This window comes from Acinonyx jubatus, chromosome B1, assembly GCF_027475565.1.
Source record: "Acinonyx jubatus isolate Ajub_Pintada_27869175 chromosome B1, VMU_Ajub_asm_v1.0, whole genome shotgun sequence".
NCBI classification, from domain to species: Eukaryota; Metazoa; Chordata; class Mammalia; order Carnivora; family Felidae; genus Acinonyx; species Acinonyx jubatus.
Window position 1 is genome coordinate 98,744,119 of NC_069382.1, and position 14,145 is coordinate 98,758,263.

At 41.7% G+C, this 14,145-nt stretch overlaps 1 protein-coding gene across 3 annotated transcripts in view; it reads right to left on the reverse strand.

The window, feature by feature from the left end:
• SPRY1 (sprouty RTK signaling antagonist 1) overlaps window positions 1-13,547 on the reverse strand; it is a 30,440-nt gene extending 16,893 nt beyond the window's left edge. The window contains exons 1-2 of one of the 3 annotated variants that reach the window (XR_008296146.1): window positions 13,392-13,547; window positions 11,747-12,654 (exon numbers count right to left, since the gene is read on the reverse strand). Coding sequence is in view for 2 of the 3 variants with exons in the window: in XM_027064048.2 (XP_026919849.1) it covers window positions 7,941-8,900 (960 nt within the window). In the remaining variant the exon portion in view is untranslated. Of the gene's footprint in view, window positions 1-6,743; window positions 8,956-10,731; window positions 11,155-11,746; window positions 12,655-13,391 lie in introns of those variants that run through there. The other 2 variants (XM_027064048.2, XM_015074616.3) reach the window with 2 other exon arrangements.
• Between the last annotated feature and the right edge of the window lie 598 nt (window positions 13,548-14,145).

Here is a 14,145-nt window from a genome sequence, read left to right on the forward strand (position 1 = left end):
GCTTAAGTGCCCCTTTAACCAGCTGCAAGCAATATCTAGATGAAACGTGAAAATGCTTAGAAGGCCACAAAAACAGTCTCTGTTCAATCTGAGCTGAGCTCTGTGCATGTTCTTCACCTCATCAGTTCTGTTGACTGTGCAACAGCATCCCCATATCTAACCATTCTAGACCTCTACCCTCAAGAACCAATTTCAGTCCCAGATGGTCTTCACTACTGATTTATCAAAATTCCTTCCTTGTTCTCCCTCTTAAAATTCCATTATATCTTTCTCTTTCTTCTTTTATTCTTTACTCTAGAACAACCATTCTTGCAGTGTTAAAGCACCCCTTTGTGCTCACTCTTCTCCAGCTATTTCCCTCTATCGCTCTCTCAAATACCCTTCCTCTCTTTCTACAAAGGCTTAGGTTTTTGTTATTCTAAAAATCCTCCTCAGATGTTACCTGCCTCTAGTTACTTTCTTATCATCTCAAAATTTCTAGAATGAATAGACTTAAAGCGTTACCTACTGTATTTCCACCCATTTGTTTCCTAATCCCTTGCAATCCTTTGATTACAATTTCACCTAGATACCACCCACCAAATTCAGTTTGGATTCTCCACAGCTTTTGACATCTAATTAACTAATTTCCATCTTGAAAGTCTCCTTTAGATTCTAAAACACATCAATCTCTTGGTGCCTATCCTTCTTTGACAACCCCTCTTACTGTTGGCTTTATTTCCTCCATCCCCTAAATATAGGTATGTACCTCCAGGTTTTGTCTCTAGCCATTCTTTCCTTAGGGATTTATGCTACAGATTCCCCATCAACCCCATGTGGATGACAGTGGATGACAGGCCATCACCTACTTCTATTAAACTCTAGACATTTTTTTTTAACGTAGGTTCCATGCCCAATGTGGGGCTTGAACTCACAACCCTGAGATCAAGAGTTGCATGCTTTACAGACTGAGTCAGCCAAGCACCCCAAACTCTAGACTTTTTATTCAACAACCTGCTGGCAACTCACTCACACTTTACGTTTATCCCAACATAACTCATAACTTTTCCCTCCCCACATACCTCCAAAACTAATTCCACCCATTTCTTTCCCTTCCTTCCTTTCCTTCTTTTTCTTTTCTTTCTTCCCTTTCTTTTATTTTACTTTTTCTTTCCTTTCCTTCTTTTTTTCCTTTTCTTCTTTCTTTGCTTTCTTTCCTTTTCTTTCTTTCCTTCCCTTCTTTTTCTTTTTCTTTTTTTCCTTTCTTTCTTTCTTTCTTTCTTTCTTTCTTTCTTTCTTTCTTTCTTTCTTTCTTTTCTTTCTTTCTATCTTCCCTTCCTTTCTTTTTGAGAGAGAGAGAGAGAGGAAGGGGCAGGACAGAGAGAAAATCCCAAGCAAGGTCCACACTCAGCACAGAGCCCTATGGGGACTCCATCCCACAACCCTGGGATTGTGACTTAAGCCAATATCAAGAGTCAAACATTCAACTGACAGAGCCACTCAGGTGCCCCACCATTTCTTTTAACAGAAATACCATTTGCCTATTCACCTTGGTCCAAAGCTTCAGAATCATTTTCAATTCTTTCCTCTATCCCAAACCCATGTTATAAATAACTGCAAAGTCCTACTATGGATTTAACATTTGTACTATTTTTCACATTGACCCCTTTTTCCATGCCTACTAACCTCCAAGCCGCTTATGACTCTTAATACCTCTGGCTTTCTTTTTTCTAAACTGGCCTGCTTATATTAATACCTCCCATTTTAATCTCCCACAATTCCCCACATACCTATAATCGAATTCAGAAGTTTTGGACTGTGGACATGCCTTAGAATCACCTCAATGCTTTTAAAAAAAACAAATGCCAAAGCCCTACCCCCAGAGATTCTGATTGAGCTGGCCTGAGATGGGATCTAGACACAGGTTTTGTTTGTTGTTGTTTTTACTCAGATGATTTTAAAGCACAGCTAAATTTGAGAACCACTGCTAGCCAGTCAAACTGGATCTCAGTTTTCTAACACCCACTTTGTTTTCTTACATCAAATCTATTCAGCTAGTTTTGTCTGACTCCCTCCTTATGGCATGTATTTCTCTGCCTTGGACTGACATTCGTCCATTATGCTTTAACACATTTGTTCAATTTTATAACTTATAAATTAACCTGAAACTTTTGTTCAAATTCCCCTTCCAACCAACCTCTCCTTCCTTCCAACCATTTACCACATGGTCATATACAGTAAGTAGTTTTCTACAGTTTTTGTTTTTGGCTACTAGATCACGACTTTAGGTAACTAACATCTGAAGAAGGCTTCTCATCTCTAAAGATGGATTAGGTGCCTGGGTGGCTCTGTCAGTTAGGCATCTGACTTCAGCTCAAGCCATGATCTCATGGTTCATGAGTTCAAGCCCCACATCTGCACTGACAGTGCAGAGCCTGTCTAGGATTCTCTCTCTGTCCCTCCCCCACTCATACATGCATACCCTCTCTCTCAAAACAAAATAAATGAACTTTTAAAAAAAATAAAGATGGATTAGATAACCTCTAAGTTTCTACCTAGCACTAAAATTATGATTTAGTTTATCAAAACTAACTCTTGGCTTACTAGTGAATGATAGAATCTTATATATTTTCTCAAATATATACAATTCAAAAAAGTCCTAGGTTCTCTGGTAGTTTTTGCAATTAGAATTATTAACATATCTACTATGATTTGACTAACAACATCAATCTTTTTAATAGTGCAACATAGAGGGGTACCTGGATGGCTCAGTTGGGTAAGCATCTGACTCTTGATTTTGGCTCAGGTCATGATCTCATGTTTTCATGAGTTTGAGCTCCACAACCTGCTCTGCATGGACCTTGCGGAGCCTGCTTGGTATTCTCGTCCTCTGCCCGTCCCCAGCTCACACTCTGTCTCTCTCAAAATGAACTTAAACAAAAAATTTTTAATAGTGCAAAATTGGGGCTCCTGGAAGGCTCAGTCGGTTGAGCGCCCGACTTGCTCAGGTCATGTTCTCGCTTGTGGGTTTGAGCCCTGTGTGAGGCTCTAGGCTGACAGCTCAGAGCCTGGAGCCTGCTTCAGATTCTGTGTCTCCCTCTCTCTTTGCTCCTCCCCTGCTCACGCTCTCTCTCTCAAAATAAATAAACATTAAAAAAAATTTTTTTAAATAGTGCAAAATAGAACATTTAAATTGCCTTTGATTACTATAATCCTAATGCAAACAGAACAATGGTATGAAGTAACATCACATAAATCCTTTAATCTAGATGCCAAGTTACTATTACCTTTTGCAAATGGATTAAATCAATTTGTCATATTATTACCATATAAACCTGGCCAGAGGAAGCACACATGCTCAGTTTTCAAGTGAAGTTGTTAACTTTAATATTAACGTATAAAAAATAATCATGGTAATGAAGTCATTTGCTACTTATTCCTGATAGCTAAGGGCAAAGAATATATGCTGAAAAACATTCCACTTCCTAAATTATAGTCAAATACATTAATAATGAAGTAAAAACTTCCTAGTAGAGAATGGAACGGCAAAAGCTAATGTGCAGCATAAAGGTACTGGCTTGCTAAGAAATGAGGAAAATCCTGTATCAGGTAAGATTCCTGGCTATACCCTAGATATCATCAACAGTTTATCTTCCAAGCTGGGCTTATGTTTCTACATCCTCAAAATGAAGACATCAAGCTAAAAAAGCAGTTCCAAAATTGTCTGATAAAATCACTCAAGAAGCTTTTTAAAAATACAGAATACAAAGCTACTCCCCTGGAGATTTTCCTTATATAGTAGGTCTGAACTATTAAGAGACCTACAAATTTTTAACTTTTAACTAGTGACCTATTTGGTTTTATACATGGTTGAGAAGCATTAAGCAAGATACACTCAAACCTACTTCTAGCTCTAGAATTATTCTGCATATAGAATAATGTACATGGTAAATGTTCAATAAATAGAGCAAAATGGCTTGGTAATAGTCTGAGAGAATATTGGAAGAATCAGTAAGTTGTTTATTAAATACTTGGCTATTTTTATTGTATCAAATCAGTGAAATAATGGGGAAAAAAATCCTCCAATTGTCAAAACCTCCAACTGGCCAAAAGGAGGATTTAAAGATTTGTTTTCCAGATGTTTAAAGACATGAAACTCTTGGAATTAAAAAAAAAAAAAATATATATATATATATATATATATATATATATATATATATATATATATAGGAGGTAGGGTATGGTTTAAGATGAGAACTGTCTAGACCCTCTGTTCTTTGTTTCACTATTTCAATGTTTCAAAAAGGGATCGTACTTTTTCGCGAATAGCTATACATAAAACTGCCATGAAATACATCATTCTGAAGATGGGGAAGAGAGTAGATTTAGGAAAAGGAGGCAATTTCAAAACTTAAATCAATCTTCTGGAACTGAATCCTGTGAGTTGGTTCCGATATCAATTTTAAGGTAAAAACATGACTAGTTTTTAACTCACTTCCTTTCACTTTAAAGAACATTGTTTTTTACATTTCACTTTTCTTAGTAATAATTGGAATATTCTATGGTTTGGATTTTGAAAACCATATAATCATTATTGCAGACTATAATTTAAGGTTTCACCTTAGGCCTTCACAAAAAGAATCAAACCTGCTTTTCACATTTCATTTTCCTGCTGGGTTATAAACTGTTGACAGGAAACTACTCAATTACAGAAATCCCATTTTGGTTTTATTCACAATTAAATTATCTAAATAAAACTCTGAAATGAAAAAATTGGCAGTCAGAAAATATGCTGGAAAGGAACTATTTCTGTCAAACTGTAGTAGCTGAGGAAAGGGACAAAATCATGGAATAAGGAAAGAAAGCTAGCCCATCTATTTGGTATGTTATTTTCATTTAAAGTATCAAATAGGGGCACCTGGGTGGCTCTGGCTCAGTCTGTGTGTCATGATCCCACTGCTCATGGGATCCAGCCCCTGCTTGGGATTCCCTCTCTGCCCCTCCCCCCACCCACGCACTGTCTCTCTCAAAATAAATAAACAAACATTAAAAAAGAAAGAAATATCAAATAAATGGTAGTGGGCACTGTAAAAAATTTCAGCTTTGCTGGTGCTTTCAAAGACTTAGCACTTTAAAATGATGATCAGTATTAGGTTGGAAAGCCTAGAATTCATAAGCACTTATAAGGACACACCCTAATATTTTTTTCTTCTAGGTATAAACCTTCACAAAGAAGGAAGTTTTGAATCAAAGTGTTTATGCTTTGCCATCTAACAAGCCTGTCAGAAGTCTGAAACTCTAACATACTGCTACTTCCAAATCATGCAAGAGTGCACATAAAGCCCTAGCAGCAGCAGACCACCATCTTAATATTATAATTTTAATGTATTCTGCATATAGTCAGAAGTTAAAAATCCAAAACATACCGCATTCTCATTAACACTATAAATCTCTTTCAATACAAGCTACAGCTTCTTAGTCTGGGTATTATAGCTACAGACAGCTCTTACACCAGATCCTAATTATACCAAGAGTCTGAATAATAACAGAAAAAAATTATGCAGTATTTTGAGGGAGTCTGTGTTTATATACTTCATTAAGGAGCCAATCTTAAACAAAAACCCAATACTAAGGGACCACTGATAACCTTACATAACTTGAGTATGAAAGAAAATAACTTCACATTTTGAAATACTATAGATTACGAAGTAGCCTCCAAAACAAATATTCATTTATAAAAATGCTCCTGCTTTCAGAGCATAGAGAAAATTTTTGATTATATCAAATGTCACAATGCCAACTAATAGGTTTACTGGCTTGAGGGAAAGGATTAAAACAAGTTTCTATCACTTATGCCTTGTCCAATTAAAACAAAATCAAGGCTCATTTACAAAGAAGTACTAAAACAAGTAGCCAAATCATCTAAAAGATAATGACCAAAACAAAAAAGCTGGTAAGAAAAAGTTTTGGTAGCCTAAATCACAGGTTCAAATTTTGTCAGCATCTTATTCTGAAATGCAGAGAATTATTCAGGTTTGACATAGCACTTAGGCATGGGGAATTGGATAAAACTGAGTTTGAAGATTCACATAAACGAAATTTTATCAGATCAAAGATTCTAGCTATGAGTGGTTTCAGCAGATCAAAAAATAAAAATATTTATTTTGTCTATATAAAGTTTCAGGCCCTGAGATATCTTATTCCACAGAACATGACAAAATGTCATTTGATCAGGCCATACTAAACACTTATTAAAATCAAAAGGTAGGGACAGGAATGTTTTTAAAGCCTCTCTTTGATAATGTGAACTATTTCTCTTGGTACACTCTAACATCTAGCATGTTTTACTAAAGTGACAGAGCTAGAGACTCCTAGCATGCATACAGAACTAAGTTCTTTAAGTTTTACTGATAAAGATTAATTTTTGACTAATCCAAGAAAATAAAACATTTTCATAAATTACAGATATGTTCCATTTTCCAAGAAATTATGATATACACAAAACCTCTTGCTTACAAAATAGCCAAAGTAGAGAGTGATTGTTAATATTAACTGCAAAAAAAAGTTCACTTTATAAAGTGATTCATTAAGGCATCCGTTGAAAGAATTTGGATCACAAAATTTTGATTAATGCATTTCCCAGGAAACATCTAAATCTGAGCTCACCTAAGAGATAAAATGGGTGTGCATGAAGAAAGAGTCAAAGCAAATGACAAAAATCACCATAATAGTACAGGCTAATAAATGAAGAAATCAAGAGACGGTTTCATTAATTAATATATTTTCTGCATTATAGTTAACATAGGTACTTTCTTCGTGTCACCTTACTTTCCGTTACGTATTGATATTTTGTTATATTCAGACATGAGTACATTTCAACAGTCTTTTGCAATAAATATCATAAAATAATAGATTCGCATAATAAATATTCTTTACAATAAAAAAGTTTAACAGACTTTTGTCTTAAAAATAGTCAGAATTCAACTTTGTGATTTATACATAAAATATACAAAAAGCACCACAATTTGTGGTTAAGGCAATGAAAACACAGAAAAAATTAGAATTACCCAGCTGTTAGCTAACCAAAGGGCCAAAAGGACCATTAAAGGGCCAAGATCACTTTAGGCAGCATAGTTCTGTGACACCTATAGATTGATCAGCTGTAAATATCAACTTCAGTTATCCAAGTGCCCTCAATGACGAGAAATTTGGTAAAAAGTGTGGGGTGTGGCAGGAAGGTAGTTGAGTCCTTCACAAACATGAAAGCTAGAATAAAGATGAGCAAGAAACAACCAATTTATCTCCAATGTGAAGATTTATATTGTAAAGCAAATCTAAAATTACATAGGAAAAGAAAAATACCTGGCATCTCCAGAAAAAAAAAAAACTGAGGAGAAAGAACTTTGAGGGGCAAGGAGAGGGCAGTGGTTAAACGAAAATTTTTATGTTATAACAAAAACATATCCCCCCATGCTTCTTAAGGGGCCAATGCTATGAAGACAGCCCTACTGGAGACAAACTTAACACATAGCTTAATTAAGCAATAAAAATGTTGTTTCTTTAAAAACCAGTTTCCCTGCTCCCAGAGTACCCAATCAAAAACAGCTCTAAATCACTGCAGATTGACTGGGTATGTGTGTGGATATGTTCATTTATACAACAACTTTTTGAAAAGTTGCTTGCAGAACAAAACGGCTACACAAAAGCCCACTGGCTCTCAATACCCTCCTGCGTGGATGGCAGAGGCTCTTGTCATAAGTGGGAGCCAGGTGCAGTTTCACAGTCCACTCTTACTGAAGATCATCCATTACAGAAGAGTAAGATCCATGAGTCAAACCTTAGGAACAGGGGAAGAAAGGTGGGAAAATTGTAGAGAAAATAAAACCAGTATGTCATAGAATCTTTTTAACAGCCACAGCTTGAAAGCCAGAAGTTCAGGAGGTCCAACGCATTTCCAGAAATCATGATGGTTTACCCTGACCCCTGGAGGGGCAGCTCTCCAGCTTACAATAGACAGTGTTGGAGTTCTTACATCTGCATCCTGGGCGATGGATCCAGTCATAACACCCCCTGCAAAGCTTCAGGCATCCCTTAGCAGGAGGGTAACAGAGTAAGCAAGGTAAAAATAGAGACATGGCTCCCATACACAGGTACCTAGAGCAGCAGTGGGACTGTGAACAGGAGCAAGGATTATCCGAATAAGAATCCCCTTCATCGTCATTGGAGCAGTGGTAGAAGATGCCCTTGACTAAGCACATGCAGGTTCCATATTCCACCATACTCTCGGCAGAGCAAAGGCACTGACGATTGCAGGCCAAACAGGATGGCAGGGTCCTGGGAGCTGTGCATTCTCCACACTTGCACTTCCCACACTGTTCACAAATAAACTTGTGCTGTGTCAGGTCCTCTTTCAAGGAACCCTTCAAGTCATCAACAATCAGTTGCTTAGGCTGGGTCCGGATTGCCCTTTCAGACCTATGGCCAGGCACAGGTCTGGTTGGTGGTGACCTTCCTAACAGTCCCTGCTCTGAAGAGGCACTGCTGTTGCTCCCAGAACTGGCTGCACTTCCAGTGCTGGTCGATCTGCTCAAAATGGGGCCTCGGGCATTATTTAAGAGTCCTGCATGTCCCAGGTGGCTTGTAGGTCTGTGTTCATAGTTGTTATTCACATTAATTGGTATGATTTCGTGAGTCCTTTCATGCTTTTCTTGTCTTGGTGCTGTTCGAGGCGCAGGTCTTTTCACCACTGATGGCCCTTCTGTGTATTCATTGCTGCCTCTGATGGCCTTGATCTGGTCTAAAGACAAAATAGCAGCAGGCTGAATTTCTCTCTCATAGTCTAACCTCTGACGGCTATCCAATGTAGGCTGCTGGATCACAACTAATGAACTGCCACTGCCATGCTGATTTTGGGGATCCATGTGTAGTGATCGCGAATTCTGGCAATCAGTGGAAACCTGGCATGCATCTGAAATCCTAAAAGGAAATCAAAGATGAAAAAATAAAAAAAAAAAAAACAGAGAGAGAGAGAAAATAAATGACAGGAAGCATTTTTGGGGGGGAAAATCCTGTCAAGTCACAAATTGCCTAAACCACCTGGTAATGATCTCCTTCATCAGCAGATTACAATGATGCTGGCGTCCTGGCCAGAGTCCAATTCTAAGAGGCTGAGGACCACATCACAGATGAAGAATGCAGGCAAGAGACCCCATGCCATAAAAGTGAAAAGTTGTTTTCAACTTCTAAAAAGCAGAATCAAGAAGTAATGCCTTCCTGTTTGTCAATCTAACAAATAATTAAAATGGAGTATGTCCTTATAGGGAATATTGAGGATAAGCCCTGGAACAGCTCTCATCTAAAGAAAGCTCGTATCAGTTCATCAGTGTTTTCCTTACAGGAAAACATCCACTTTCTAAAAATTACGAATGGCCTTTCTGCTGTTTACTGTTATAAGCACTAGATTAACAATGAGAAAGTAGTCAAGGTATACTTCATGCATTACAAAAAATCCAAGAGACATCAAACTAAAATGGAATCTCAAAGTAAGAGGGCATTTTACATAGAAACCAAGATTATAAAGGTAACCCATTATTTATCTACAAGATGTAAAGATGAGTATAGAGGAATACAACAGCTCTTGGTATTTTACAGCCACTACAACACACACACAAAACTCAATGTTGTGATGTTAAAAAGCATTCACATTTGAAATCATGAAAGGATTTTTTTAAAGTTTAAATTAAGGGGTCACTCACATAACAAGATAACTTTCATGTACAAATAAGTATTGGGCCTTTAAGGCAGTATGGAGAAATCTGGGCCATTTTAATTACCACATTTCCTCTAATTTGAGAATCTGTATTTACATGACAGATCTTGATTCTCAAGAGCACTGCCAACTCTGAATCAATGTGCTTCTTGAAATAAGATAAGTACAGTAATATCCCGATAAAAGTAAGCATTTGTATTTCCACACTAATAGTAAGTTCTTTCTAATTTATAATGCATTCTTCACACACACCAAAAAAGCACCAAACGTAAGAACATTTCCAATTTCAATCAATGGAATCACACAAATTCCTTCTAAAGTCTACAGATCCCTTCCGAGTCAAGAACGAAAAGGAAAAAATGCCCATTCTCAACTGCCACCTTGAGCCAAAACACCAGCTGAAGGAATAAGGCAGACAGAAGTCCATTTCATTCTGTTAACTAAACTGATTGTCTATAGACTCTGTCTTCTATGTTAACTTCTTGGAGTTGCCCTCCCTCATTCTCCCAACGAAGATCTCCCAAGTTGCTCCTTAACTCTGCCTTCCTCTGTACAACAGAAGAAACACATTCATGATCTGCCTGGTTTAGTCCTGGAATCCTTAAGGACTGTTCAAATACCCCTTCGATACTCTGCACACACAAGATCATTCCTCCTTGCAAAGAACTCTTAACCCAGTGCTTTAAAAGCAGAGTATCTCCAAGTCCTAAGTCAGATCCCACAGTTAAGAAAAAGGCGTGCAGGATTTGAAGAGTGTAGTAAAAACACCAGGCACATGTTTCATCTGCGTTTTAAAGGATGGTCGTAACGAAGTTCAGGCTGCCTGGTAAATCAGATTAGCAGATAAAAAGAAAATTAGCCACCTCTGATCTGAAGCAAAGCCCCTTTTCAAGCACTGACAGTTCTCGGATTCAGCCCCAAACACACTCGCACGCTCTCGGCAACCTGTCTTCCCCACCGAAACAGGACTCTAAGTCCAATACCTTCTCGTACAGTCCCATCACATCCTAAGGATCACCGTGGATTTCCGACCCATTTTTGCGCATCTCGCCAAGATTTCTTACAGGTCGCGGAGAGCCTTGAGAGCTAATGCAGGCGCCAAAAGCAAGCCCAAGGCATGGAGAGTCAGAAATAAAGATCTGTCTACACTTTAAAGGAAAAGCCGGATTCCTAAAGAGCCGGGAAGAAATGAGCCGGGGGCAGGGGCAGCAGAGAAGCGTCGCCACACTGCAAGTTACGACGGTGGAGCTGCGCCCTCTGCAATCCGAGCTGGGAGAAGCGGTGAATAAATAGTTGACGGAGAGGAAGGAAAAGGAAAAAGTTATGAATGAAAACAAGTTTTCTCTCTCTCCCTCTCTTTGGGCAGGAGGAGGGGGAGGAGGCTGAGGTTACCATTACCTCAGGAGGGCGGACTTCCCATTTTTAAAGTGGCAGCGCCCTCTCCCCTCCCCTCGCCGTTCCACCGCTCTCAAAACAAGAATAAAGTCGAAGCTCGCTTTGGCGCAGACTAATTCCGTCCAGGGGGTTACCCGCGAATTCCGAGGTTTGCCTCCCTAAACGCGCGCCCGCGCGCACACACGCCCTTTCCCGGCCCCCTGTCTGAGGAAACTCCTTCACAGAAAGCCCGCCGTTGGCACAAGTCACGAAGTTCCTCAGAGTCCTCCGGGGAACACCCCAAAAGCCTCCCAGAATCCATCTTTCGCGTGGAGGGCTCCTTCAAGAGGACAACCCCGGCCACCGCGCCAGCACTGCAGGAAACTGGGGATGGGAGACCCTGCCTCACCGTCCTCGGCCGCGGCCGAAGGTCGCCCACCCGATTCCCCAGCCCCGAGCGCCCCGGGAGAGAGGCGGCCGGAGGGGCGGCGCCGCGCGCTGGGGTCGCCCCTCCACTTCCCCTCCCCCTCTCCGAGCCCCGGAGCCCGCACCTGCCGCGCAGAGCCAGCCGGGTGCGCGCGCCCCCCCGCCCCCGCCGGCCGGGAGCGGCCGCCGGACACTCACCTAGGTCGAAGCGGTAGCTGGGGACCAAGCCGTGCGACCCGGCCCAGGTCCCGGTGCGGGCGGCAGCGTGCTCACGCCGCATCAACCGCGGCGGGGAGGACGAGGAGGCATTGCCCCTGCTGCGGCGAGTCCGCCCGCGGCCTCCCCCGCCCCCACCGGGCAGGAGCGCTCCCCGCGGCCCCCTTCCGGCTGCGGAGGACAATTCGGAGTCTCCGCGCGCGGCCCGGCGCAGCAGACCTCTCACAGCTCGTGTTCGCCGCGCAGCTCAGTAACATCCACCTCTGGGGCTTTTCTCTTGCAGCCCCCTTCCACGAACCAGAAAAAAAAAAATCCCTTCGGGGGGGCCCTCGAGTCTCCCAGAAAAGCGAGCTGGGGAGCGGTAGTGAGAAGAGTTCGTGACGGGCCCACAGGCTGGCACGCCGTGCTCCGCGTGAGTTCTTCTCCGGTTCCGAACGCTCCTCGCGCGAAAGGAAGGAGTGGCGGCCCCCTGACGACTGAAAATCCACGTCACGGACGTTCGAGACTTTGCGGCGCCCGGGACGGGGCTCGAACCTGCGTCTGCGGGCGGGTCACGGAACCGCGCAGGCCCCGGCGGAGCCCGGGAGCGCACGCCTGCGAGGCGGAGGCTGCCGCTTCCCCGGGCGGGGGTGGGTGGGATTTTTTTTTTTTTTACCCGCTTTTTTAGGGGTAGCGGTGGAAGGACTGAGGCTGGGGGGGTTCTTCTCAAGGGAAGAGGCGGGGCGTCGTCTCTTGGCCCCCGCGCAGGTCGAGGCACTTAACCGATCCTGCACGCTGGGCAAGTGGGGGGCACAGCGTCCCCCGGAACTCCGGTCCTGGCAGGTCAGCCTCTCCCGGGCAGCGCTCACTCCCAGTCCTCCGACCCTCCTGTTCCACGGCCGAAATGCCTGCTACAGAGGATTATCGATGGGAAAATAAAACAAAACAAAACATTAATTTCCTTTTCTTTCTAGGCACTTGGACGCGTAGCGCGCTCAGCCGCCCGGGCGGAGAGTAGAGCGGGGTGGGCCGCTCGCCAGCTCGCCCGCCGCCCGCAGCCCGCTGCCATGTGCTGGCTGTTGCTGCTTCCAGTGATTGACAGGCCGGCGCACAGTCGGCGTGTCAGCAGCGAACCAAAGTAACATGCAGTCTTGCACGTTTTGCCGAAGTGCTTTTGCCCCTTGGAATGCCTAGGAGTTCAAACAACGTTCAAGCAACGCCTCTGCGCATTGGAAATCAATACACAGAGACGGGAAATTCAGGTTTTAAACAATTGCTTCGCTCGGGCTTCGGTCGCCAACAATGCCTAAACAAACATGTATTTGGTCCACACACCGAGTGCCAGACCCTCTTCGGCATTAACCACTCTGTTTTTCATACAACCGACCGTTTCAGACTTTAAACTTGTTACCCTTCGGATAAGGAAAAAAAAAAAAAAAATGAAAGGGACCCTGTTTTTTCTCTTAACAGTAGCATTTAAGAGCATTAGTTTTAGCAGTGGGAATACTACTGGTAATTTGAAATGCAACCAGTAATCTTACATCCAAAGCGAATTCAAAGAAATGTTCAAGTCCTTGTAAAAGCCAACATTTCTCACCTAATCTTTCCTAAAATATCTACGGAATGAAAGGAAGGAAACAGTTCTTACCTAACGCAAAGATTGGAAATTGCTTTTCAGGCACATTTACAGCGACTGTAGCAGTTCCTTATCCAGGGTAAGGAGCTCGGTCTGCTGCTATCACTCTGCAAACCACTGCGTGCCTTACAGAGCAATCCCACTCCGGCTCCGCAGAATTTCAGCAGCTCGCCTCCACCTCCACCTCCACTCCAGGACACGCCTCCAGTGATATCATGTGTCAATCACGCGGGCTGCCTGAAAACCTGGAACAGGATTTCTCCAACAGTCGTTTTCTCTTTCGTTTATGTGTACCAACTTGGAAATGTTGCCCTGTACTCTCTGTGATAAACATCCTCTGAAACTTTGAGATTACCTCTAAAATTCCTACAAATGCAGTTTGTCACAGAAGAATCCTTTAAGTTATCAATCTCTGTGAAAGTATTGGTGAACACAACTTTTAAGGTTGAGTTAAAAAATACTTTTGAATAAAAGAAGATTAAAAAGTTGTATGCCAAGCCATCACTTCTGATCAGCTAGAGAGAAAATGTATATTGATATGTAAAAGATGATAATATAACATTACAGTTCGTATTTGAAGCAAAATTCACAATATGTGCAATCTGAAGTTTCAGAAGGTAGCACTCCTTACTGCAAACGTATATAACATTACCTCATAAAGGTGAAATTTCCTGCTGTAGATTTTATAACAAGTGCTCTGTCTTGGTTTGGGATATGATTTCCTAAAACTCAAAAACCCCAACTTTCTTCAATTTTGTAATTAATT